The 26,194-nt window shown below is 45.9% G+C and overlaps 3 protein-coding genes across 3 annotated transcripts in view; 2 read left to right on the top strand and 1 right to left on the bottom strand.

The window, feature by feature from the left end:
- Positions 1-6,450, top strand: part of LOC8037868 (TNF receptor-associated factor 4) — a 43,912-nt gene extending 37,462 nt beyond the window's left edge. The window contains exon 13 of the mRNA XM_040206378.3: positions 6,345-6,450. Within this exon, the coding sequence (XP_040062312.1) occupies positions 6,345-6,408 (64 nt within the window). The 3' untranslated portion in view covers positions 6,409-6,450. The remainder of the gene's footprint in view (positions 1-6,344) is intronic.
- Positions 6,451-9,498: 3,048 nt separating this feature from the next.
- On the bottom strand, positions 9,499-16,724 carry LOC120837176 (protein disulfide-isomerase). The gene is made up of 6 exons (XM_040206406.2): positions 16,216-16,724; positions 14,382-14,579; positions 13,235-13,506; positions 11,982-12,534; positions 11,189-11,460; positions 9,499-10,015 (listed from the first exon to the last, which is right to left on the bottom strand). Exons 1-6 carry the CDS (start codon positions 16,361-16,363, stop codon positions 9,956-9,958), a joined length of 1,503 nt encoding a protein of 500 aa, XP_040062340.1. The 5' UTR covers positions 16,364-16,724; the 3' UTR covers positions 9,499-9,955.
- Positions 16,725-18,009: 1,285 nt separating this feature from the next.
- Positions 18,010-26,194, top strand: part of LOC8037870 (methyltransferase-like protein 22) — a 32,406-nt gene continuing 24,221 nt past the window's right edge. Inside the window, exon 1 of the mRNA XM_002405789.5 lies at positions 18,010-18,458. Coding sequence (XP_002405833.3) covers positions 18,344-18,458 — 115 coding nt within the window. The 5' untranslated portion in view covers positions 18,010-18,343. The remainder of the gene's footprint in view (positions 18,459-26,194) is intronic.

Here is a 26,194-nt window from a genome sequence, read left to right as displayed (position 1 = left end):
AAATGATAAAAATGCTTTTTTATGTTTTCTATTCGTCCCTTCATGTGGACTAATAGCTAATAAATTCCCTTCCACACCCCCACTTCTTTTCACACCGGGTATTTTGCATTGAGCCGGAGGGATTGCTTTCTCCTCTGGCTTTCTCCAGACTCGCTCGCCTTGTGGTTGAACTCGATTCCGAATATAACGCGAGGTGCGTTTTGGAGCACGTAATTTCGAAAAAAAACTCATTATATTAGTGCAAATACGGTACTGTATTTTCCAATCTCCCTAGAGTGTTTGACTAGGGAGAAGCGAGGTGGGCTCGTTGCGCCACCACCGAGGGTCGAGTGAGGTAAAGAGGTCTGTCTTATTTTAACCAGCAGAATATGGCCTTCATAGGAGAAACATCAAAATGCGGCATTTTGACGTTGTCTGCTGCTAAGCACTGCAGAAATGTGGCCCCATTTTTCTTTACTTGTGAAACTATTAGATTACGGTCAAGTAGAATTCTAAGGGCATCTTATTGTTAGCTCCGGTATATGGAACACCTTTTTGTATTTTTCTGGTTTTGGAGATTGGAAAGTCCAAATGAGTAAGCCTAATGAATGAAAAGCCTGAATAGGATATCCAAGGAATGTGTACCTTCGGTGTAAAAAAACACAGAACTCAAATATCTTTTTAGTTATTTTTCTTTGGCAGTGTAAACAGTTAGAAGGTGAGTACATATAACTGCTAATAATTTATTTTTAAATATATTTGGCACATGTGGTCAAGTGGCGAATTGGGAGAACTCCAGCTGCAGTTGTGGTGTTGCTCTGTTTCCTCTAACGATTGTAGTGATTCCACTCCTGCGCCATTTTGCGCCAGTGGCAATTTCCTCTTCCATCCTGATAAAAATCCGCCATATTACATGACTGGCTTAGCTGATGACTTGCGCCAACTATCACAGCTACACGCAACCTGAGCCACGGCAAAGGGAAGGACGCCTTGTGGCTGTGCTGTCAACCGGGACAGGGGCTTTTTTCTGAGGCAAACGCAAGCCTTTCTGAGAACATGACTAAGCTGGCAGGCATATAGGAACTGGAAAAGCTTTAAAAAGGCCCTGCAAGGATTTTTTTTTACTGATTTTGAATTTGCATCGAACCTGAGCACACTGAACATAGTAACTTACTGAAACTTTTCTTTTCTTGAATTTCGCTTTATTTTAAAAGTTATAGGCAAGTAAAATTACAAAACCAAGCAAAAAATAACCTTCTCCTTGACGTCCTTGGTTGCTTGAGTGGCCGTGAACTAGAGGAGGGGTAGTGAGCTCAGCAAGCGACGGCTCGAGAGGACGCCACTAAAGCATGTTCTGGATAGGCTGTAAGAAGCGGGCAGCCAGGGCGGCTCGCATTGCATTTGCTGCGCGATTAAACACTAATTCGGCATGACACTTCATTGGCCACAAACGACAGCAAACACAGGATAAAGATCAGTTTAGAGCGGAAGCCACTTTGCGCTGCCATACCGCCAAAAGGCCAAAGCGCAAGCTAAAGCTGCTCGCCGAAGGCCTTCGGAGCGCTTCGAACCGGTCAGATCCTCCAGTTCATACGATCGCAGCGCCGCCGCGTACATCCGGGACCTTTCTACGCTCGCCGCTCGTCAGCGCCTGATGCCACTACCCCTTTCTAATATGCGCTGCCTTTTCCACCGCTTGGTGGCGGGTATGTCGACGAATCATTTCTTGTTTCCATACTTTCTAAACTATATTTGTTTCGTTTCTGATCTAAAATACTGAACAAAAACTACTTTTATAAATAATTGAAATGGTTTGCGCCACTTATATTTTGTATTTCGACTAAAAAGAAGCTTTTAGCGGCTCTGACCAGTAGTAAGCCCAGGACAAAATATGTCACATGTCATGCGCTTTCTGTACCGCGGGTTGCCCCCGTAGGTGGAAAAGGTTTCCGCGTCGTCCGATTAAAATATGACATACTTATATTTAGTTACTCTCTCCGTGCCCGCTGGCTTGCCCAAACCCCAGAAGATGTGGAAACCGCAAAAAAGGTAGACGCTTAAATATGATTGCAGGGCCCCTTTAACAGGGCACTTCGTCATACGCCGATTTGTCACTGGGACAACTTCTCGAAAAACCGGAGATAATGTTTAAAGATCTTTTTGTTCACGTACTAGCCTCTTTAGCGTTTGGTCGCACTTGTTATTCAGCTTCTTTGTAGCGTCCTGTTCAGGAAGTCTGGTCTTGTTTCCTTTTAAGTCAAAATAAAAATGCGCAGTAAGTTGCACCAGCAGTTGTCAGCCTTTTTATATGAGAAAGATCTGTTTAGTAATCCGTCACATTGGATTGCTATGAAAGATAATTTTTTGTCATTAGGCCTGTGGGGATCAACGTTACAAAGTGGCTTGTACTTGGGGTTCTTCGTTTTCGGGTTTTATATTTTTTTAAATAAACGGGGGGTAAAAATTGGGCTTTTTGTTCCAATTTGGTCATCGGGGAGAAAGCGGGTTTTTCAAAGAATTACTTTAGAGTTCGGGTTATTTTAGGTTGGTAAATTTAGAAAGTATGCTAGTATAATTAACAACAAAGAGCAATGACCGGTTTCAAAGGAATTTGTTTTTTCACTATCAAGTCATTAAAGTACACAAGATTGCATTGGAACATTGTATGAACTGACTTGAGCTTTTTAATTCTTTTTTATAATCCTTGTGGCTTGCATAATCTTCTGCGTGCGCAGCATCTTTGTATCCATCCTAGTCTTGTCTTGTTTTTTTTAACATATTGAAACTGAGAGATGGTTTTTTCAACATTACAGCTAATGCATAGATTTGCAGTGTACAATAATATCACTAGTTCGACAGGAACAAAATATCTGCTGTTTCTTGTAAGTTTTTGAGGAAAATCATATGCTTCTTATGCTTCTCTCTCTTTCTTTTTCTCTGGTCTAAACAGGGGGAGGTAGGTCAAAGGATACAATTCACAATAGACATAAAAGTAAACTTTTGGGCTCGATCTTCGATCTATGTGACTCTACCAACTCTTTGATACCTAGAAAATATTTTCGGAGCAGAGTATAATATGAAAAATGGTGGAATTCAAGTGCAGGATTTAAGCAAAAATTAGGTTTAACCTGAATCGACGGACTCTACCTAAACTGTCCGCACCAAAAGAAAAAAAAAAATCGGTAAGACATTTACAACTCTTATAATTCTCTTTAATAAATCTAGGTGGTATAATATTCACAACTGCATGCTCAAAAGTACTTCGGAAAGTTATATTTAGGTGTCCAAAAGGGCTCCAGGTTTCACAATTATGTGCTCCAAAGGCCATTTCTAGGTGCTCCAAAGTGCTCCAAAATTTTATTGTCAGGGTCCCCAAAAATTGCTCCAAATCACAATTTTGCAGTAGCATCACTGCTATGCACTACAATTTGTACTCCTCACAAATATTGCAGAGTTGCAACAATTTCACAGGAATGCACATGGCAAGTATAACAAGAGCCCCAACTGTAATTTTAGCTTTAGACTGTCGAGGAAACAAAAATACAAAGGGCAATTATTTAATAGGTCTTCAAGTTTAAAAAGCAGGTGCTGCTAGAGAGGAAGCTTGCATGAATTATTGTGCACCATGGAGTGTAATTCCTGCTATACCAATGCCTAGCTGCAGCTGTGTTTGCCTCGGCTCTTTCAAATGCACGAGTTTTGCGGGAATACATGCTCAACAAGGCCTGACATCTTAATCAGAAAGAATAATGGCATGATTCAAAATTATTGTAAATGGTGGTATTTAGTCTTTGTGAACATTTAGAAACGTCACCTCTTGTGTGGATCGGAATGGTGGGATTTTGGGTAGACTTAATCATAGATTCTACATGTAACCAGCACAAAGTGAAGGCTTTTTCGGTCTTCACTTTGTGAGCATTAGGTCACTGCCAAATGTCATTGCATGATGCCAAGCGTTCCAAATGGTGCTGTTTTATCTGAGCATCGGATTCATTATCTTTCAATTAGAATTTTAGATAGAGTTGTACATTTGTTTCTTGCTTATGGTTAACTTTGAACAAGTAAACTTGAGGCTTTTTATTCTGTAGACCAGGGATGGCCAGGCAGGCCCGGCCTAAGAGCCGCAAACAAAATTACGAAACGTCCCAAGTGCCACCGGGGGGGGGGGGGTGAAAACTTTTGTTTAGAGCTATAAACGAAACTCTAACTGCTTTCAATCTATATAGGTAATAAGCAGTCCAAGTAAGGTAGCAATAGCAGTAGACTACCAAACCGCAACCTGTCTTTCAATTTAAAACGCGCTCCATTTCTCTTCTTATTTTTTTTTTTTTTTTTTTTTCGGAGGGGGGGGGGGGGGGGGGTCAGGAAAGGGAGCCGCGAGCCGCACTTTAGCACGTGAAGAGCCGCATGCGGCTCTTCATAAGGGTACTAGTTTTATGCAAGTACCCTTTCTTAAATCTCGGATTAAAAAAGAAAGACAATGACTAATTATGATTGCAAGTTGTCAGGGCATCTCTGCCTAAAATACTTTTGCATAATAGTCAGTTTACTTTTGGAAACTTTACAGCAATGCAGTTGACTTTTTTTTTAACATATAAATACATCTGGCACGCGCAAGCGCCATCCTAGTTTGCAAGTGTGCTTTTCACCTAAGCACAGGACTGCAATATTTGTACTTTCCGAAATGTTGATTGCGGCAGATTGGCCCCGTCAAGTGCGCTTCTTACCGAGCACAGGTGCACTGCAGAGAAGCAGCACCCTCGGAACCTAGCGCAGTGCACCAGTGCTCGGAAAGAAACACACTCAGCAGAGTTAACCCGCTGCGATCAGAACTTTGAAAAATGTGAATATTGCACTTCATCTCAAAGCGAATATCGAATAAAGTATTATTGGAAACTGCTATTCAAACATTTGTCCAATCTTTCCACTTTCTTTCTGGGAAAATTTTATTTCATTTGTACTCTCTAAAAAAGAAAAGAAAATGTCTGTAATCATGAATTGATATTTTTATCTAGGATTACTTGATAATCCTAGATAAAGACTATACTACTAGTTGTTTGAGCTGTAACTGCATGGCCCCTACTTGGGTTATTTGGCTTCGCTCTTTTACGCTGTTATGGTCTAGTAGGAATGGTGTCATGGAGACTGGTTTCCAACGGTCCTGGTAGAAAGCTCAGCTTATGTTGTAGGCTCATTCTATCTAAACGCCGGTTAAAGTTATAGCCCGTTCACACTCTTGCGACCTCTTAGAACTGGGTGCCTTGAAACCTCGTACAAAGAGAGGACACACTATCCCGCCATCTATTGGGTAGCAGTGTAAACTTGGCGGTCCAGCATATTTTCTATTTTGCCGCACATTGTACTTTCTTTCTTGGCTTAAAAAACTTTTGTCAACATTATAAACGAGCTTTCTTGTAGGTATTGCGCACATTTGACCTCTGAAATCCCACAAAACCTTCGCTCTTGTGAAATGCAGTTCGAGGGTCACCGCATAGATGGCACCAGGATGCAGTGTGTTCCCTCGTCCTAAGAAATTTTAAAGGTTTCAAGAGGTCTCGTCTCTCTCAGTCGTACTCGGTTGCAAGAGTGTGAAGGGGCCTTCAGGTTATGACTAAGGTTTCACATTTTCAGAGTTCTCGTTTCTTCTAATTCAAGCGTATTTACTCGGCGTTTACTTTTTTTTCCAAAGTTCCTGCAGTTTGCGGCGTCTTTACTGGGGCTTGCATTGGAGAAAACAGGACACGGCCGGGGGTTCCCTGACCTCCCGGGTTAGGGAATCCCTAGCATGACCCGAATACTTGCAAAAACGTCCCGGAATGGACATGTGAAGCGAACGGGACAATAGGTGCGGTTTCTAAAGAATAAAGCAGCCTGGCGGACCGTTCAGTGCAGCCGTAGTTGGAGATTGTTTTCTGCGAACCTTTTATTATTCTCCAGGACAGCTGCAAATCTGGGTTATTCGTTTTTCTCAGATTTTGATAAAACTGAGTCTGGGGCTAGGCTAATTTCTCGGGGTTTCAACACGGAACCCTGTAGTCGCTGGCGAGATTATAGACCATTCCACTAAACGCTACCTGGGCGACGCCATTTCTTTCAACTGCTGTACCATCTACATACACCCGGGCATTTCAGTGGAAATGTTTGGGTGAAATATCCCTACTGCAGATGACAAACAGGCTTGGTGTTTGAGCAGTTTTGGTGGGCTGTAGCGCCGGAACTGCCTAATGTCAGATTTGTTTCCTTCTCTCCTCTCACCCAAGTGGAATGGTCTATAGGTATAACTGAAAATGAGAAAGCACATTTATTATATGTTAATTATTGTATTCACGGTGCCACCTCCAATGCCAGTCTGCATTTTCTTACAGGGACCTCGAGGACCAGCTGCTCTTTCAGGATTCGCTCCTGTTCAGGGTAGTTGTGGAACCCTGAAGTATTTCTATTCCTGGCCCATTTTTATTGCCTCATTATGAAGAAAAAAAAAAAAAAAGACATTCAATAAAGTGCCCACAATAAGGATCTTTTTCCTGATAGAGAATTTTCAAGTGATTGGTCTCGTTCTTAGTTGGTGCATGTTTCTCCTTTCCGATCTTATAATAAAAGCTACTGTTGACTCCTCTGTGTGGATTCATAATGAATGCCATTCTATCAAACAGCATTCTAGTGAGTGGTGGTCACTTAGTCAAATGGTCACGACATCTAACAAATATTTAGTGAATTCCACAAGAACCAGGAGACCATGGTGGAATTCCTGCTTTGCTTTTAACATTTTTCATGGCCCAAATTCTGAGGGTAAATTGTTTGTTTTGGAGTTTGCCTTCTGCTTGGGGGGCAGTCACCAACGAAGGTCAAACAATGATTGCTGTGCTGATGCGCATCCCACTACACAGGCAGTTTCCTTTTTAAGGCTATCTCGACTACTGTACAGGAGCACCGTTTGCCAAAAAAGCGCTTAACTAAGGAACTTGGCGAAATGCCATATACCAAAATACCGCTTTGGGAAGGATTCTTTGGGCTTATCCACAGGGTAGTGGGCCAGTTTGGTTTGCTCTCTACACACAAACGGCAGTGCTTTCATCCCTAATTTGCTTTAAGACTATATCTACAGCTCTTTCGTAGTAGCACGTGTTACAAAAGAAATTGGGCAAGGAAGAAACCAGGACAGGATGTACGCCTTTCTGTGTAAGGGGCATACGATGCCACATCCTGCCGACCAATTGGAAGTGGGAAGCTTTTTTTTTAGTTTCATTTCATTAGATAGCACAGTACAATATCAGCAAACAAATGCCATTTCGTTGGTGCTTGGAAGTGGTGGGAAGTTGCTATTTGGTGCCCATGTTTGCGTGGTGTATTTGCCCCTCAATATATGGAGATTAGTCTCAAAACTAGTACTTGATCTGTGGCCCAATGTACACTGCAGGCGTTTTTTAGTTTTTTTGTCTTTTTTAATAGTGCAATCGAGGAGTTTGTGGCATGGCAGACAAGTACTCGCATTCGATGTGGATGGAACTGGAGCAGGAAAACCTGGTACTCTTAAAACGCAAGATATGTCCCAAACAGTGGCTATCCACTACTTTTGGAACATTCAAAAAAAGAAACGAGTAAAGCGCCCACCCAAGGATCCAGAGCCAACCGAGATGTCGCTTTATGTCCGCCGCTTCTCTCGGTGCTAAGCAGTGAAGAAGTGTTCCAAAATGCATCTTGTGCGCATCGAAATGAAAGGCCAACATATGGAACACATGAGGTGTGCAAAGAGCAGACGAACTTGCAGGCTGTATACAGCGGTTGCAAGTGTTCCAGGTCCACTCAACAGATGACGCCAACGGTATTACGACGAACACTAGCGGCTACGAGATCATAATACTTGTGGCAGTCGAAAGCAAGTGTGCGAACCGGCCCATCCCCTAGTTTTCGACGATTGGGTACTTGCTTGACATTTTACGGTAGTATTTTGTAAATGACATTAGTCTTAAGCCAACAGTGCAGCACTAATGCTGACAAAGGGGTGGGGAAGATTTGCGATAATTATCATAAATGCAGGGTTAAACTTGAAATGTTTAGAGACAAATCTCGCCAATCAGATTTGTACTGCCCATATATTTTGGTGCAATTCCTCGATTTGGTTCAATTAAGTCTAAAGGTTATTAGTTTTAACGCAAAAGCATTAAAGTGTTGCAGGTAAGCCTGCATCGGCGGCGTTGCAACGGGAAAATCCTGATTGGTCAATAGGGCCATGACGTCGCAGCCATTCAACCTCGCACGGGAATTTAAAACGACCCACAACTTGCGCACGGAATGGAAGCCATTAAGAAACGTGACGTGAAATGCAAATTAAAGGTCGCCACATCTCAAATAATTTCATTTGAAGTAGCAATTCTTTTGCTTTGAAGAAAAATGGAAGAATTTTAGGCAGGATTCAAACCCACGACCCTTCGCTTGCAAGCAACACCCTACTGACAGCCACACAAGGCACGCTGGCACAGCTTTGGAACAAGCAGAAGTTTGTTTTGCCATAGTGTTCCACTCGTAAAGGCAAAGCTTAGGCGTTCTCCTACAATTTTAGCATTGGTCGTACATGCAGCCCCTGCTCCAAATTACCATAAACAGGCCATTCTTCCACATATTAAACTCAAAACCGTTGGTCAGCAATTGCAGCAGAGTATAATAACCTAGTTCCTGGTAACCTCAGCAGTTCTTGATGCATGATGCACTAAAGTGACTATAGAACCACATTGCACATCTCATCACTGGCAAAAACGAGCGGAGAAATGTGTACACGCAACAATTTGAGGGACGCCACTTTGTGGGCAAGCAAAGCCAAAGCTCCAAGGACACATTTGTAGGACCGAGAAAGGAGTGCTTGTCGGCAATGCCAAAAGCTCGCCCTCGGAGCTTCTGCCACATTACCATCATTTCTTCCATCAGAAAGTGGTAGCAGATCCAAAACTATAGAAAAGGTGAAACCTGCCAGAAGGCAAGAGAACGGATTGTGCAGAACCTTACTTAGAACCAGAGTCTCAGTTCGCCAGACTGAAATTAACTGCGGGTAAAGCAATCGTGCACGAGCAGGGTGGCATTTCCACAGCACCTCACGGAGGAATACACAGATGGCATCTGGCCGGTGCCATTTGAGGTGTTCTTGCACATGGCACATGCTTTTTAAAGCGATGCACATTACTGTGCTGGGGATTTGTAAACACAGGAAAGGTGTACCCTCTGAACCATTCTCGGCAACAGGTTAGCAGCAGACGGGAAACTCTGCTCACTAGCAGAGCAAACACTGGAGAGGTCGCCTCTCTAGCGTTCGCACCACTGAAGCGGAGAACGGCAGGGAGGACCTTCAGTTGTAGTGCTACCTGTATGACCTTCGAACCGTCACCGACTGACAAATGATGGTAATGTACACCATCGGCAGGGAGGACCTTCAGTTGTCTTGCCACCTGTACGAGCTTCCAACCTTGTCACTCAGTGACAAATGATGGCAATGCCCATTTCTTTTCCAATAAGTATAAACCAAACAAATTCCACGTGACAGCTTGTACAGTTTAATGAAGCTCCGCAGAGCCCTTTTCTTTTTTAATCGAAAGGTGCCCAGACGGCACCCCCCAGCACACACTCGCGCACACAAATGCAACACAGTCCACCCCGTAAGCGAAGGGGGCTCGGCGCACGGAAGTCCAGAAGGGCCCTCCCTCCCCCCCATCACAAGGGCCGGGGGGGACCACAGGGAGGTGGCGGCAGACGACGACCGAAACCGCACCCCCCAAATGTGCGCGTGGTACTTCCGGTCACCCTCCTTTAAACGGGGGCTTCTTTGCACCCTCATGTGAGGCCTTGGAAGAGATCGGGAGAAGGGGATCAAACGCAAGAGGGGGACCACATGCGAACAACAACAGGGACGGGGGTGAGTGACCAATGAGAGGGCAGCGGGGGGAGGGGGAGAATGAGCGGTGGGAGAAATGGGTCACAGGGGAGTTGCTTAGAGCTCGTCGCGCTTCTTGTCCTCCTTGTCTTCCTCCTCCTCCTCCTCTTCCGTGACCTGTGAGAGGGAAAGATGGGGTGCGATTGAATGGCTGCCGATCTGCCGTCGGCAAGTCGCCAAGCAATGCCCAGCAAAGGGTAATTGCCATGGTTAGTTTTCGAGTGCCACTGATCCGCGACGATGCATGTAAGCGACCAGAATTGAAGCAAAATTTTGTAAAGATGGATATACATGGCCCAGACCAGAATCTCAATGTCCCTCGTATCCGGCAATTCATATATATTTTTCCTGCCTAAAACAAAAGAAAAAACTTCTTGGTTGCTTTCTGCGTAGGTTTCACCACCTAAAATGTTAACAAGACTGGCATCAGTAGCCAATAAGCTGCTGACAACACCCAACCCATTTTGTTAATTTGACACCGAACTATCTCCCACTCATTTGACGTTTCCATCAAGTGTCAATAGTTTTGGGTCCACCACTGGTCCTCGCATCCAATCAATTCTAAACTCCCAACAGTCAATCAATCCCAAAGCTATCGACAGCAGGTCAATCGAGAACAAATCAATTTCCAACCGAGTGCCGATAAACAGACAATAAATTCGGAACCCCCAGACTAACACTCAATCAATACCCGACAGACTACCGACAAGCAACCAATTAATATGGAGCCCCCTCATCAATTTTCAACTGGCTGCCGATAAATTCCCAACAAGCAGCCAATAAATGACAACCCCGCCAACTGCACGCAACCAATCAATCCCCAACCAACTGCGCCGTATTTGTACAAGCATCCCCTCCTTGCAAAAATTTCTTTTAGGCACTGCGAGGTAGCCTGAATAACCAAATAGACAAGCAGCCAATAAAATCAGAACTCCGAACTACACATAGCCAATCAATCCTGAACTAACCGGGTTGCCAATCAATTGTCTACTAGGTAGCTAGCAACCAAGTCCACAACAAACTGGTCGCCAATCAATCCCCAACTAAGCAGTCGCCAAAACCGGTAAATCCCCCACTAATGGTTGCCAGTCAATCCCAATCTAACCAGCTGACAACCAATCCCGACAGACTGCCGGCGAACAGCTCATCAGTCATTAACACTCTGTCAGTCTCCAATTAACCAGCTGGCGATCAATACCGAAGAGACCGCCCGCAAACAGTCGATCGGGAACTGTCCCCCAACTACCAACAGCCGATCGATTCCCAACCTACTGCTGACAAACAACCCACCTCCTCGGGGGCCGCCTTGCCATACTCCCCGTCCGTGTCGATGAACTTGGACAGCCCCTCGAGGGTGCGCTCCCCGTTGTACTCCACGGCCTCGTTGGTGCCCTTCTTGTACAACCGGATGGTGGGGAAGCCCTGCATCTTGGTGTGCTCCAGCTCGTTGGCCGTGCCGTCGAACTTGGCAATCACCAGGTCCGGCCGCTTCTCCTTGTACTTCTCCGCCAGCTCGTCGTAGATCGGGGCCAGCTGCTTGCAGTGTCCGCACCAGGGAGCATCTGCCCGCGCAACAACATCACCGTTAAAGCCAGCGCCAACGGCACCGAAAGGCTCAACCTTAGTGCGCCGTGTACCGTAAGCAACTCTTTCGCGAGGACCCCACTTCCACGAGTTTGAACATCTTGCTAATATCAATCGCGAGAATACAATCGCATCTCAATAATATAAACACCGGAGTTCCCCAATAAATACCATTCGCGGCACGTGTCGAACAGCAACGAGATAATGAGTTTTGGCAACACCCAGATACCATGACCATAGCTGCCTACTGCTGACAGACATAACAGAAATGATGCGTCAGTGTTCAGTTGGAACTCTTGTTTGATCGGCGAGTAAAAGAGCCCCAGCCAAATGCCGGTGCGGCACTTGTGACCGGCTTTCTTTCCGGTGGCCAGGAGCGCCTCAATAACGCAGTGGAAGCTACCCTCCCATGTGCCCTTTCCCTCCATTATATATGACCAGGCGACATCAATGCAAGCTACGTATGGAACTGCGCACTACAAGTGTCAAAGGTACTCACAGAACTCGACCAGGACGTCCTTCTCCTTGTCAAAGACCACCTCATCGAAGTTCTTGTTGACGAGGACCTTGACGGCGTGCCTATCCCAGTCCTCAGGCAGGTCTTGAGACAGGAGGCTCTGCTTCAGCTTGCCATCCAACACGTCTTGCACGAATGAGCGCACATTCTCGGGCGTGAGGTCGTCCTTCTCCGGCTTGTACTTGGTCATCTCGCCCTCCAGCTTGACAAAGCGCATTACGGGCACCTGGTCCTTCTTGAGGCCGAAGAACTCGAGGATGCGCTCGTGGTCCTCGTCGTCCACGTCGATGGTGACGAAGAGCACCTTGTGGCGGAAGTCCTTGGCGGCCTCTCGGTAGTCTTTGAGAATGTCCTCGAAGCCGGGGCTCTTCTTGCTCACAAAGAGCAGGTTGTGCAGCTTGATCTGTCCGCCGAAGACCGTCTGGGCACTCTCGTGGGTGAACTCTACCACCAGAGGCAGGCTGTTGGTCTTGACGAAAGACTGGACGCTCTCGGACGTCACAGCACCCTCCATCAGGCTGCGGCCCTCGTCAAACTGCAGGAATGAAAGGTACGGACTCAATTCGCCGTGAACGACAAACTTTCAGCTTCCGGTGTCTAGCACTCAGCTCTCAAAGCCGGTCTGCAAGATCTTTGGCCGGGCTGACAATTTTTCCATTCCACCTTCCTTCAAGAGAAATGAGAGGAACAACTGCTCAGTGGGCACGAATAAGATGCCTGGGTCTTTGAATTTTGCCTTCTTGTCTGCAGCTTTCGAGATTGCAAGTCTGACAAGTTCACGAAAAAAAACAAAAAAACTAAAAACTTAAATTTGATATGGCTGAACATTACTTGCCATCCTCAGGCATTCAGGAACAGACTAAACTATCTCCTCCCTAAATTTATGTTGAAAAAGACGTCTTCTAGGACTTGTACCACCTGAAGTGGGACACACACAGTGAGCCCAGATGTAGAAACACACTTTCTATGACAAGCACCTTTACCTCTCCAATTGAAAGACCCCTACACTTCTTCAAGGAAGGCACAAAGGCCGCCCATCCTTCGCCGTGATTGGCCAGAGCTGGCCTTCGTGCGTTCCTTGGGAAAGTGGGTGGTGCCTCAATTGGAGCGAGGTCAGTGAATGCAGCGGTACAACCTGGTTTAGGGGGACAGTTCAAGTGCACGCTGCCAGCATACAACTTGCGGATGTTCTGTGGGACAAGGCCATTGACAAGAAAGGTCTACCCCATACCCACCTTCTTGAAGAGTATGACTCCATCCTTGGAGGCTCCCAGTTCCTTGTAGACCGCGTCGTCGGACGTGATGGCAAAGGGGTGAGCGTCGATGGCCTCCGCAGCCTCTAGGAACTGCATGGCTTCGCTGCTTGCCTGGTCCTTGAAGAAGCCAACCACAGACACTTTGGAGGCATCCACGAAGGTACGTGCAGCATCGGCGGATTTGAGGTCCTCAGCTGCGGGGCCGGTCCTCTTCTTGAGCCAACGCACCATCTCGTCGGCGGTACGGCCACCTGCAAGAGACGCGTGGATCTCAACCTGGAGTGCAATCAAGGGAAAACCCTCAAAGCATCAACCTCGAGTGGTAGTATGTCTGCAGGGTTTGGTTAAGGTTCACTTCCTAAAGCAGAGGGACTGACTGCGTGAAACTGGGGACTCTGGCTTACTTTAAACAGCATCAACAAAAATAGTCCTTTTGAGTCCCCGTGCCAGCCATCTAGAAGATCAGTCAGATTCTACAACCCTCAAAGACAGCAGCCTCCTTGTCCCTATGTCCATAAGGCAGAGTTCTGACATGCACCATCAATGGCCTGAAAGGGGCATTAGTGTTAACAAGATGATCCTGGGTCCCTTAAATCTAAATACTATGCAAACCAAACTTTATGGCAACTCGAGACCCTCTATATGCCTCATAAGATAGGACTACACTCATCACCTCTTAGGTAAGACTGCATAGTCCTGCATTTCTCTGTCACCTAGCGGAAGCGAGTTCGGGACACAGAATGAACACGAGTTCTGCGTCGCAGGTCACCTGGGGCTTGTCCAATCAATGAGAAGACGAGTCCCAGTCAAACATTGAAGCAGCACTCATGTCCCTGTACTGGCCTCCATAAAGAGACATAGGAAACTCGGCACTATGTCCTAGTTGTCTACAAGATGTTGCTGTACACACCGAATGGATGAATGCGCCCTTTATGACGGGCAGTAGCTTGCGCCACCTAACCTAGAAATTAGAAACCAAAAGTATGATTTTCTTCCTTTGCCAATTGGCTTCCCCTCTGCAATTTCATAACTATCACCACTTGGTGTGGCATATCGCCAATCCTCTCTCGACCATTGTTGCCTATACCAGCGTGAACTCAATCGCCAAGCGATCCAAGCAGCTTACCCTTGTAGTCGTAGGGCTTGCCATCGCGGAAGAACTTGAGGGTTGGGTAGCCTCGCACCTCGTAGGTCTCGGCAAGCTGAGTCTCTACCGTGGCGTCGACCTTGGCGAGCTTGATGTCCGAGCTTTCGTCCACTAGCTGCTTGGCGGCCTTGACATACTCTGGCGCCATTGCCTTGCAGTGGCCGCACCAGGGGGCATCTGCGAAGGTGCCACACAATTGTTGCTCATCATCCCGACCGGCGTACAGCTTATGTGCAGTGCTGCTTGGAAATTGCATGCATAACTGTAGTCTGATACGAGTTAAGGGTGTGCTAGAACCTCCTCGAAAACCCTTATTATTGTTAGGTAGTTTCTCCACGATGCACGAATAAGCTGCAGCAGAGGTGCACGTCGCAGAACTTGTCACGGTTATCACCTCCCCTGATTAGTCCGCGGAGCGATTGAATGCCGCGGCTAGTACGTGGTGGTGTATGTCTGGCGCAATCTTTGCCGCAATTAAGCTTCAACAAGGTGGGCTTGTGCTGTACTCATGAAGTCATACAAGACTATCTTGCAGCAAGGAGACTTGTGCAAGACCTGCGCCAATAATTAGACTTCTGCCAACTTTTTTTCTGGTAACCTCTGCAAAACTGCTGGCACATTATCGTACAATTGCATGTAATGGGGGCTCGGAGTGCCGGTAAATTGGTAAAGAAGTAAAGGACAAGCATTTTGAGCAACAGAATCCACATTTCACATTGCGTACCAATCTCGACTTGTATTTATGCTAACATGTTATTGTATGGGTTTCAAATGTAAATAGAAACCAAGACCCCAGTTATGTTACGTTTGTGATTTACCATTTTCCCAGTGCCCTTATTCTTTTAGTTATGGCTACCTGCTTTTCACTACCATATTTGTGCAGTGCATTCAGAAAGCATTCACAGAGCATTTTCATCCAATGTATGACCCCATCCTTGCAACATGCACACCAGAAAAAGAAAAAAAAATGCTCATTTGTAAAGTAAGCTTAGTAGTGGTGCCAGTTAATTAGAGAACTAATTATTCATCCGTACAAGGATACGGAACACGAAGTTGTGAAATGAGAAAGCTATGCAATGTACTAATACAGTTGGCATGACTCAACGTTTACAATTATTCTTCCGTACACCAGACACTTGGGTCAAGCTTGACAAACCGGATAAGCACCATCACTGGTAAAGCTTTATCAGTTACCCGGTGCCACGAATGGCAGGCAATGCCAAACACCAAGTTCAGCCATAATTTTTGGAATTTTATTCTCATACTCGATAAGCATCTCATTACTTCAGCAGCGAGCTGCCCTGCGATTATTTCTTTTACAAATACGAACGAGGAAAAGTTGTCCACTTCGAACCGCCCACTTGACCAGCATCAGTAGTGACGTGTCTTACGCGATTATCGACAACGACACGTAGACCGACTGTAGCCGCGTCGACCGCAACACAAACAGAGGTTCGTTAACCCGGCTGTATGCGTTCGCGGGCAGCCAAGTGGAACCGCTAGTCACGGCCGAATTACTCACACGTCGCCACCTTTAATCGCCGCCGATGCCGCCCGGCGAGACCGAGATAAGGCCTCATCCGCCGTCGCCAAGCGGGCATTAAACGACGCCGGCTACCACCCAAGCTCACGATCCACTACGTGGGACGTTTCGATGGCCACACCAAAACGCCGACATCATTCGCTTTCTTCCCCACGAAACAAGGAAACAATCATCCATAAGAGAGGCGGGACAAATTACCAGCCTATGCGACGACGTATTTAACCTCTCTCGCAGGAAAAAAACGACGTGAGGAAGAAAAGAGGCACTCACAGAACTTGACCAGCACATGCTTGTGTTCGGTAACTGCTTTGTCGAAGTTGGTCTGTTTCAGGACCAGGACGTGCTCGTCCTTCTCGTAGTCTTCACAGTGGACGGCGACGAGAGCGCAGAGTAACGTGACAAACTTTAGCGACAACATGGTTCCTATGTCGCGTGTACAAAAGAAAGTTTGTTTTAACTTGCTCCCCTCCTACGGCACCGGTGACCAGCCTTCGAGTGTTACAAACGTGGCAGAGGCTAGCGCGGAGCGTTTGCGCATGCTCAATTTATGAGGGGTCGCCATACTCGTGTTGAAGCCCGATTGGACGGCGTTTGGTCACGTGACGCTCTCGCGCTCTCACGAAACGTTTTTAAACAATTTTTTTCCCCCTCCCGGTGTCGAGTCGTCGAGTGCTTTCGAAGAAAAAATATGAAACGTGCTGCGTGAGCTAGGTTGACAGCTACGATTCTCATCGGCACGCTATCATAACCGCAGCTGTCGACGTTTGCGTTCTTACATATAGCGAGTTCGTTTCACGGCACTCGTGTCCACGCGTGCCCACTCGCGGCGTAAAGAGAGTTCGTTTCGGCAGGCACTCCACGAGTAGTTGCACTCTCCGAGTTCGTTTCAGTGGCGGCACCGCACGCGTGCATGCACTCGCTGCACCGAGAAAATCGGGCGTGCGCCAGAATGCAATCCCGTCATGCCTCGCTCCGGCGAGGCCGGCGAGGAGCGAGAGCAGACGACGAGGGTTCGTCTGCTACGATGTGTCGCGGAACCGAAAGGAAAAAAAGTAGATTTTCTGATAGAAATCGCGTCCCGTGGGCAACGGAATCAAACGCGAGCTTGAATTGTGAGCGTCTGCTATTTCGTGAAGGAAGCAATTGACAACCCGTGCTTTATTTGCAGTTTTAAGTCGCTCTATTGCCGTACAAACGCTGGACTATACCAGTGTGTCAAGAAAAGCTCAGAACAAACGCACCAGCGGCCCCCGTGATGTTTATCAACATCCGTGTGCGGGTGAAAAATTGAACATTTGTCGGCAAAACTGGCTCAGCAGAAAACTCTGACTACCAAATAAGCATCAGAGAAATCTAAACAGTGACTTTACCCGAAGCCTGGGCAACATCATCATGTTTAACATTTACCTACGTCAGCTAACTTGCCCCGTCGTATTTTGTTCGAGAAAGCTCTCGTTCTCGACGTCCTCACCAAGGCTAACATCTGATCCACTTGTAATGACGATCGAAATCGAAAGTCCCACGAAAAGTTTTGCTGGATATTCCAACAGACTAGTTTTAAGCCGTACCCTTTCAGTGGTTCACGCATAATACCATGCTCAAACGGATCAAGCTTCTGCTCGGACAGCATCATCAGTTTTCTTCAGTGTAAACGGTTATAAGAATTGAAAGATCGCAACCAGCTGCTTTGTAGACAGCTGGGTGCGGAAATTTACGCCGGCTGTAACTATCTCTACGACAGCCGAGTTGCTTGAAGTCATCGCAACTATAAACTACAGGTTGTAGCGTTCAACGTTTGTAGATAAACGTTGGTAGTGACTGCACTCTCGCATTCCCAACCATCACTCCGAACAGAAAGGCGCTAGTTTCGGTTTGAGGTCGGTACATTTTCTACAACATAGATGGCGGCAACATCAGTCTTCTGCACTCGGTGCATTTGGCGAGTTCGTTTGAGTCCAGTTCTCCGTGCAACACTCTGCGAGTGCGCTGCATTCTGGGAGAGAACTCGAACGGGGCCGGTGCGTGTGAAACGAACTCGCTAATAGAAACCAAAAACAGCACAGGGAGGGTAATCTCCGTGTCACTCTCTGCACGCGTTGTTCGTTTGGTTTGTGTCTGTTTGATGGAATCGACGAAACTAGGAAGCTCACGGAGCAGTCCAGTTAATTAAATATTGTCCCCCAACGCGTCCAAAGTCGGACTTTTTTACGCAGCTACGAATATTCGTGAAATCCACAGAGGTATCGCACATATCGCAGACTCAGTTGAAGACCTAAGTCACATAGGAAGCCAACAGAAGCCAGAATTGGGGCCACTCAATCGCGAAGTGTTTTGGTTTGATGTGGTCAGTGACCTTGCCGTGCCGAATAATCAAATTTCGCTGAATAACGGATCGGCGATGCAAGACGGCGAGGTGGTAGTGTCCGAAGTCCACGTCGACTCTGACAATATGCTGATGCCTGACGACCCGCTGCTACGTCTTGTTCCGGCGACGCTGCGAAAACGTCTCCAAGGTAGACGCCCATCGATCAAATCGACTTTTATTCCCTGTCCCAACTTTTATTTTCGTCTACCTGAGAGCTTGAAGGAAGAGACGCAGCGGTAGCGGCAAGCGGCTTGACAGTGCCCGCCCGTTTTTCTTCCTGTTTCGTTAGAGGGCCACTTTTTTCTTTTTCATTTGTTTAATAATTGCCACACACGATGTGTGAGTCGTCTCAAAGTTGCTTGCTCGTGTCTTGCAGTTCGGCGTAGCAGTTCGTTGAACGAAAACTGCGCAGTTGCTCAGCGTCGTCGCGTCGTATTGTCGGCAAACATAACAAAAAAAAAAAAAATTAACATTTTAATGAGTTTGTATTACAACAAAAATGAAAGCAAAAAAAAAAAAAAAAAGTTGGCAATTTGTGCTTTTTTGACGTAATAAAATAAAATAAAAAAGATCTGGTCAATTTTATATACAATGTTAAAATTTTATTTTCTAATTATAAAAGAAAACAGAAACTGCCGACGAAGTGAGTCCAAGATTTTTTCCTCCGCTAATATTAGAAACAGACTTGCAGGCAGAGGTGGAGAAAGCCCTCGTTTCTTCTGCTATAGGTTGTTTGCACATGACGTCAATTCGCCATTTTGTTGTTGGTTTGTTTTTTCAAACAAATTTAGTACTATGAAAGATTACATCGAAACCGGTTGAGATGATGTCAGAGGTGCTGTACGCGTTTGAGGGGCATGTAAATCCTTGGAATGCTCGAGTTTGGCACACGCCAGGCAGCTCACAACAACAAAATGGTGGACGAAATTACGTCAGTGAAAACACCCTATAGTCTGCAAATCTCGCATTGTCTCCCGCCGTAGCAACACGACAGCACAGGCAAAAAACCTTGCAGATAACGGGGCAATGTGAACTAGAATCAAAAGGGCCACGTGTATAGTTTTTTGCGGGATCATGTCCTTACATTTCATGCTGTCAAACATGTCTAAACGCGAGGCATTGTTCGTAGGCGCACCTGTGCATTGCCTCCGTCGGAACGCAGTCGATTCGTGTACTTTTCGGATGCATTGCGACGTGTCACAACTGGGGCCACCGAATAACCTATGTCCTGAAGTAATGGCACCTCAGTCATTTGCCATCACAAAATTATTTCTGCCAATTATCTGCAGCTTTGTTTGAAATTGCGGGAAACGCCCTTCCGTCCTTCAGAAATCTTGAAGCGGTATCGTCCGAGCCTCTCAACGCCACGTTGAAAGCTCGGGAAGTCACATTTTCGAACCGTAACGGTCTCCAGTTGCACCTGCTCTCCACTGAGCACCAAAGTGGCAGTACCCACAAGGAAATCGAGGAACGCAGCGCCGAGGCACTCAATGCCATATGGGCTCTCAAACTGGGCTCCTAGGAACACTGGGATTCCCCAAAGATTTTCCCCAAGGGTTCTTTTTAGGTGCACACTGGTGTACCCCGGGGGTGCTGGAATTGCATCGACTGTCCCTGCCTTCAAGTAAAACATTTTCCCAGTTTATGCGAAGTTTTAGCAAATTTGAGCCAGCCATTGATGCATGTCTATGAGCCAGAACACTCGCTATTATGTGCATCGCCGTTTGTTCTTTCTGGAGGCTTCTGTTATTGCTTTACTGGATCACTGCCGGGACCGTGATGGTTCCTCAGGTGTCAGTCTTGGCGAATAGGGTTCCTCGAGATGGAAAAGTTTGAGGACTTCTGCTCTGAGCGTTCCTTATTTGGTGAGTTCCTCCCATATGAAGCCCAAATGGCGCGGTCTAAACTCGAAACCGGGGCAGTGGAAGCACAACACGCTTCAATAAGCTTCAGCCGTGGCCCAAAAATACATTATCACCCATTGTCTTATATGGATGTTGTAAACGAGTCCTCCTTTCATTGATCGTCTGTTACTTAAAAAGGAGCTATCCGTGACTTCTTGTTTGTATCACTGTGATCTCAAACATCTGAGGTTTTTCTTCTTTTTCAACAGGAATTTTGTTGCCTGCTGTTTCTTATATATTTTAAAATATTTTCCCCTATTTTTAAAATATTGCCAGTGGTGAAGCCAAAAGCAGGCAGAATGTTGAAAGTAAGGGCGCCCTCAAGTATTCGAAATGCTGTCGAGAGAAGCAGATATGTTTGTGCTATATAAAACGTTCGTCGATACATTTACCGAAGAGAGTTCTCTTAAAATATGTTGGGAAAGCAATGTTTTGTTATATCGCTTTATTGATATCATGTTTTGCAAACATGATATCAATAAAGCGATGTCCATGTAGCGGGTGAAAAGAAATACGTGGCTTGCACGTGACGTCATTTCCGATGCCCTCCACAGAAAAGGGGAAGAGGGAGCTCCCCCCTTATCAGGATCCTCCTTTCTGCTTCCCTGATTTGCACAGGCATTGCTATTCTCCTCCCAGAAGATTATAGAAGATTAACCTGTCGCTCAAAATTCTTACAAAAGCAGCTTCCCTCTCCTCCTTTTACTTGGTGTTCAAAAGTATGCGATGTGACGTCAGTGCAAGGAGCCTATAATGCCATCCGAGTCAACACAGTCTTGGTACTTACAGCCAGGAGGTTTGCAGTGCACTTCAGTAGGGAGAAAGAGCTTGTGAAGTCAATAGCTGTTGGAAATAAATCAAGCAGCTTCACTTTGCATGCATTTTTTTTTTAGTGTTTTGCTATGTGAACGCGCGCTCCCAAGCTGGGCCTGTATCATATTTTCCGAACTACAGTCTGCACCGGGCGCATAATCTGCATGTAATGCACTGTCCAGACCGCTTTTATAATCTGTCAAAAGATTCTTATACAGAGCACATTTTGAAAAATGCCTACGTTGCTAATGCACGCACACACACACACGAAAAAAGCTTGCATTATCAGAAATCATTATGAGCATATCCTGTCATCTGCAAAATCTGCCACATGCCGTCGTGACGAACAATCGAGGAAAAACAAGTCATTGTATTGTCCGCACCTGTAGATAGACCGCACCGCATAAAATTTGAGCTTTTAAACACATACAGTCCGCCGACTCCTGTCAAAAAAGATCCTGTGCATTCAGTCGGTTATATCAGCGATTTAAACATACACTTTAGTTTGAGCTGCTGTCTGGCAAATTCTAACTTTAAACCGAGACAAGTATGTTTTGGTTTCAACCAAAAGCACATAAAGCCACGACAATAAAGTACTACTCTTCCTTCCTATTGAAGTCGACAGCTTTCGACGTAAAGTTTCAGGTTGAATTCGATGTTCATTTGTGCTCACGGTAACTCAAGTAGCTCACACTAGCCTGATGCAACAAAAGGGAAGCGTTTACCCGAGCCAATTCTCTCGTTGTGAGCTTCCGCGTTGAAAACGATGGGCACGAAAAGTGGCAGCTGTTACATTAAAAGACACGTTGCACTAGGAGTCGTAGTACGCCCGAAACCCATTTCAGTTGCTTAAGTGTTGCTGCCGTGCTACGGTTTTTGAACAAAAGATCAGACATAGCAGAAGTTGTTTTATGTCGCGTCTTTTGAATTCGTAACGGTTATGGAATCAGACACAAACGGCACCGGCTTACTCGGGTCGCTGCGACCTAACCGGAGGTGTCATCACTACGTTTTCATGTTTTTGGTAATCACCGATAAACCTTGGAAGTTAACCCAGGATCGGTTTTGTCCAAATCAGGAAAAAACCAAAAGAACCTTGAATTGGAGATTCCTTTTAATGAGGAAACCCGGCCTCGTGGAAGGAAATCGTAACTACAGCTTAATTTTGTGGTGAGTCCCAACACACCCCTCACTGAACTGTCCGTATCCCTTACCTTCCTTGTGTGCTTACCCCTTCCTTCCTTCTGTCCTTATCCCTTACCTCTTCCATTACCTTGTTCCCTTCTGTTATCCATGCCTGTGCATGACATTTCCCACATAATTTTTTCGCGTGCATGTTCTCTTGCGGTCAGGGAATCCCACGCCCGTGTCATGTTTCCTTCAGCAGGAGCCCCGGTAACCACAGATTTTTTGCTCCAACACTGCAAATCGACGCTGAAAAAACACAGAATCTCTTGGAAAAAAAATTAACCCCCCAAAAACATCCCCGCATTAAAAAAAGTTAAAACATGGAGCCCTAGCTATAAGCTATTGATTAATTAAGTAATTAATTAATCAACATTGACTTCTATGCCCTGAGAGGAACAATTTTTGGTATCGAGGGCCACATGAAGGGCAAGTTATAACCAGTTATGGTGTTACATTAAGCAGTTATTGGATGTTACTGTAACAGACTGTCACTCTAATGTGTCATCTATATCAAACGTCGGCAGGTTCAATAGTTGCTCGTAAAATGTTTTCACCCCTTTCTAGAATAATACTTGTTGCTTTAGCATGACTAAAGGCAAAGTCTGTGCAACCATAAACGAGTCTTTTTGTAGGAAAGAATTGGCAACCTTGAGAGAGAACATATGCAATCACTAAGGGGAAACTATAGAACATGTAATTTTAAGGTGCACGGCACTTTGTCCCACCCTCTTGGGGGGAATGACTACGGATTTGGAGGGGGCACTGGAATTTGCAGACATGGTTAGACAAATGGAAAGGAAAGAATTGCGGTAACTAAGAGGAGACTGCAAGATTGGTGGAAAAGGTCTAGGGAGGGGTAAAAATACTGATAAAAATAAGCAATGGAAACACTTTGAAAAGAGGGGATGACGAAATGTTAGGCTAGGTGATGCAAGCTGCCGCCCGTTACAAAGGGTATAGCCATTACCATTCATCCATTATGACTATAGTCCATTCCAACTCAAGAAGGTAGGGCGAGAGAAAGGAAGGCTGGCGAGGAGGAAGCAGGCGGAATGCTGGAGAGGAGGAGGTTTCCCCCTCTCCGGCGTTCTGTCTGCTTCCTCCTCCCGGCCTTCCTGTCGCTCGCCCTACTTCTTGAGTTGCAGTGGACTATATAGTGTATAGGGTTTGCACTGTTCACAAGTACAACTTGTGGCTTTGCCTAGGAAAGAACCAATTGGATAATATATTTTTTTATAAAAGTAACAAATATGGGAAGCAGTAAATATGGCAACGACATATGCCCCCGAACCCTCGAGCGGCTTCCAGGCCACTACTGTGAGTCTGCCGAGGATTGAATACCTTCCTCGTCGCTTCCACCTTCCTTACTGCTTGTAATCCCCACAAGAACATATTCACTTTCACACTTTTTACTAAAGCACGAGTTCGCTTTTCCGTTCACTCCAGCCAAGATCCTCAAGTGATAAAAGCAGAAAAGTAAATTTGATTTTGCGGGTTTCCGGAGCAACGGGGAAGGCGGAAGGAACGAGGACGGCATCATATTCTCGACAGACTTGTAGCGCTTGTAGTGCCCCGGTAGCCGTCTACAACCCGACTGCAGCCAGTCGTGCTCTGTAGGTGGCGAGAAACGTAAAGACGTCCGATTTTGAGGTGGCCAAACCTTCAGTTCGCTCAAGGAAGAGGTAATTGATTTGCGAGACATTGTGTCGCAGTGCCAACTTCTGATCTCTCCCGCACGCCCTGGAACTGTACTCCGGCTATCCGTAACTCAGCAAACAGCGAAGGCTACAGTCCCAGGGAGCCAATCAGAGCATCAGAGGGAGACACACAACTCACTCTCTCTCACTAGTTTGGGAGCGGCGTCGAAGCCAAGGGCGGGAGAGAGGGAAGAAGGCCGCTTTTGTACGAATTTTGAGTGATGCGTTAATCTCCGAGGGGAGCAAAAGCAACACCTGGGACACGCAAAAAAGGGCCCAGGTTAAAATGGGAGTTTCTCTTTTCCCTATTCACCGACTGCTCAAATGACACTCGCCCACGTGCTTCACCTCCGTCACTCCGATTGGCTCGCGGGGGTCCATAAGTGTTCTCTCTTTGCCAAGTTACGGTGAAAGGAAGTGTACAGCAGAAGATGCAGGAGCTATCGTGCCAACTGCGAGCGACCTTTTCGGACGTTTTTGTTTCATTGTTGTGCCCTTGTCAGTCGGCGACTCGTATAATGGCAACTTTTGAAATTCTGCCTTTTTTGTTTCCTTTCTGCACAATCGTTGTACCGTGTTTTCAGAAAAGCACACTCCAGGTGTTCCAAAAGCCCTCTTTTTCACAATCATGGCATGTTTACGTTTCTATCTTTAGGGCAATGTATTCCGGTAATGTTGTGTCGCATGTTTTTGACTCCACTTTTCTTGGGCAGAACGAGGACCGTAAATACCCCTCTCGTTTGTAAAAGATGTACTTTGCCGCCAGTCTCGGCGAGCTTAGCCCGAGACTACCATTAAACATCTTTTTGCCGATTCTGTCTGTGTTGTAATTGGACCCACCTTTCCGTTTATTATCTTCTGAACATTAAAAGAAGAAAAAGTTGATGTTTTGACTATTTTATGATATTACGATGTTACACTTTTCAGCACAGATAATCTTTATTGCATTAGTGGCAATGTGACACTTTGAAATGTTAAAAATTGTCGCGGCGTGCTTTGTTGGGGATTCTATTTGCTAGTGCAGGGGTTATCGAGCTTTTCAATCTCAGGAGATGCTTCTCTCTCTTGATTGACAGCCAGGGACCCCTCTTGAACTTGTCACCAACACAGTGAAATAATGCAGAAGCATACAGACCTTGTAAACAATAATGTATGCTGTAGAGAACATTTAGCTAATACTCCGCCATTTTAGAAATAACTGGTGGCACTTGGTAGAGAACGGGGTTTCAGGATTCCCTGGACGAAACAACGCGTGCATTACGAGGGAGAGGGAAGAAGCTTCCTAGAACGAACTTGGGGGCGATAAGACCACCAAGGAGACTTTGGGAAAGCCTAATCTAATTAAGTCACTGCAGCTCACTGAAGCTAGAAGGATCTAGGTTCCTCGGTCGAGTGTGTGCTCACCTATTTTCGTCCCAGAACCTCCTGAACCGCCGATTTCCAAAAATGGTTCCTTGTTCATCGACGAGCGTCTTTGATCTATTACTATAAAACAGTACTCAAACTGCGGAAACACCTTAATCTCGGGGAGGGATGATCGGGGGAATTTGTGAGCTCAAGGTACCTACAAGGATTTTTTTGGTGAACCTTTCGCATGCTTGGAGCCCGGTTTCTGAACCCCTGGGCTACGGAATATTCGCACGTTGCAATCCATCCCTCAATTCTTCGTGCCGTTCCGAAGCAAAGCACGTCACGTGTCCATTCGTTGATTCAGCTTTCTAAGCAAACCTCTAGGCATTACATGTACGAGCACCGAAGTTACAGTTGCATCTGAGAAATTGCAACAAAGAAATTCCTTCAGATTTATGGTCCTGGAAACAAAATTCAAAAGTGTAAGAAGAGTGATAAATAAAGTGCGACAGATGGCTGGCACCTCCCTCAATTGGGGAGTGTGCAGCCGTGACAGATGCTGTTTGGAGCGCAGAGTAGAGTGCTTGGAACGTGATGGATGCGATACCGTCGGTGAGGCTGTTTTTGCAGGTGTGGAGTCCATTTTAAATAGGGGATGATGCACTAGGGGGAAATGTGACAGGGCGGCTGCTTGAATGTTTCCAAACACTATCGAGCACAGTCGGTTGGTTGGCAGTGTGCCCTCCGATGCTGTGTCAAAAGATCAAACGATGAATTTATGAATATCATTGTCACTTTTCTTTAATATTAATATTGTTATTAATATTAATTGTCACATTACCGACGAGGTGCCCAACACCACGAGTGCTTATTGGCTGTGTGAATGTTTTGTCTTGGTTTTTCTCCTATGTTTTTACATCTAAAAATGTGGT

The sequence above is a fragment of the Ixodes scapularis genome, unplaced genomic scaffold (genome assembly GCF_016920785.2).
Source record: "Ixodes scapularis isolate PalLabHiFi unplaced genomic scaffold, ASM1692078v2 PGA_scaffold6__148_contigs__length_123643588, whole genome shotgun sequence".
In the NCBI taxonomy this organism is placed as follows: Eukaryota; Metazoa; Arthropoda; class Arachnida; order Ixodida; family Ixodidae; genus Ixodes; species Ixodes scapularis.
The sequence above is the reverse complement of the archived record's forward strand: the minus strand, read 5'-3'. Positions and strand labels throughout refer to the sequence as shown.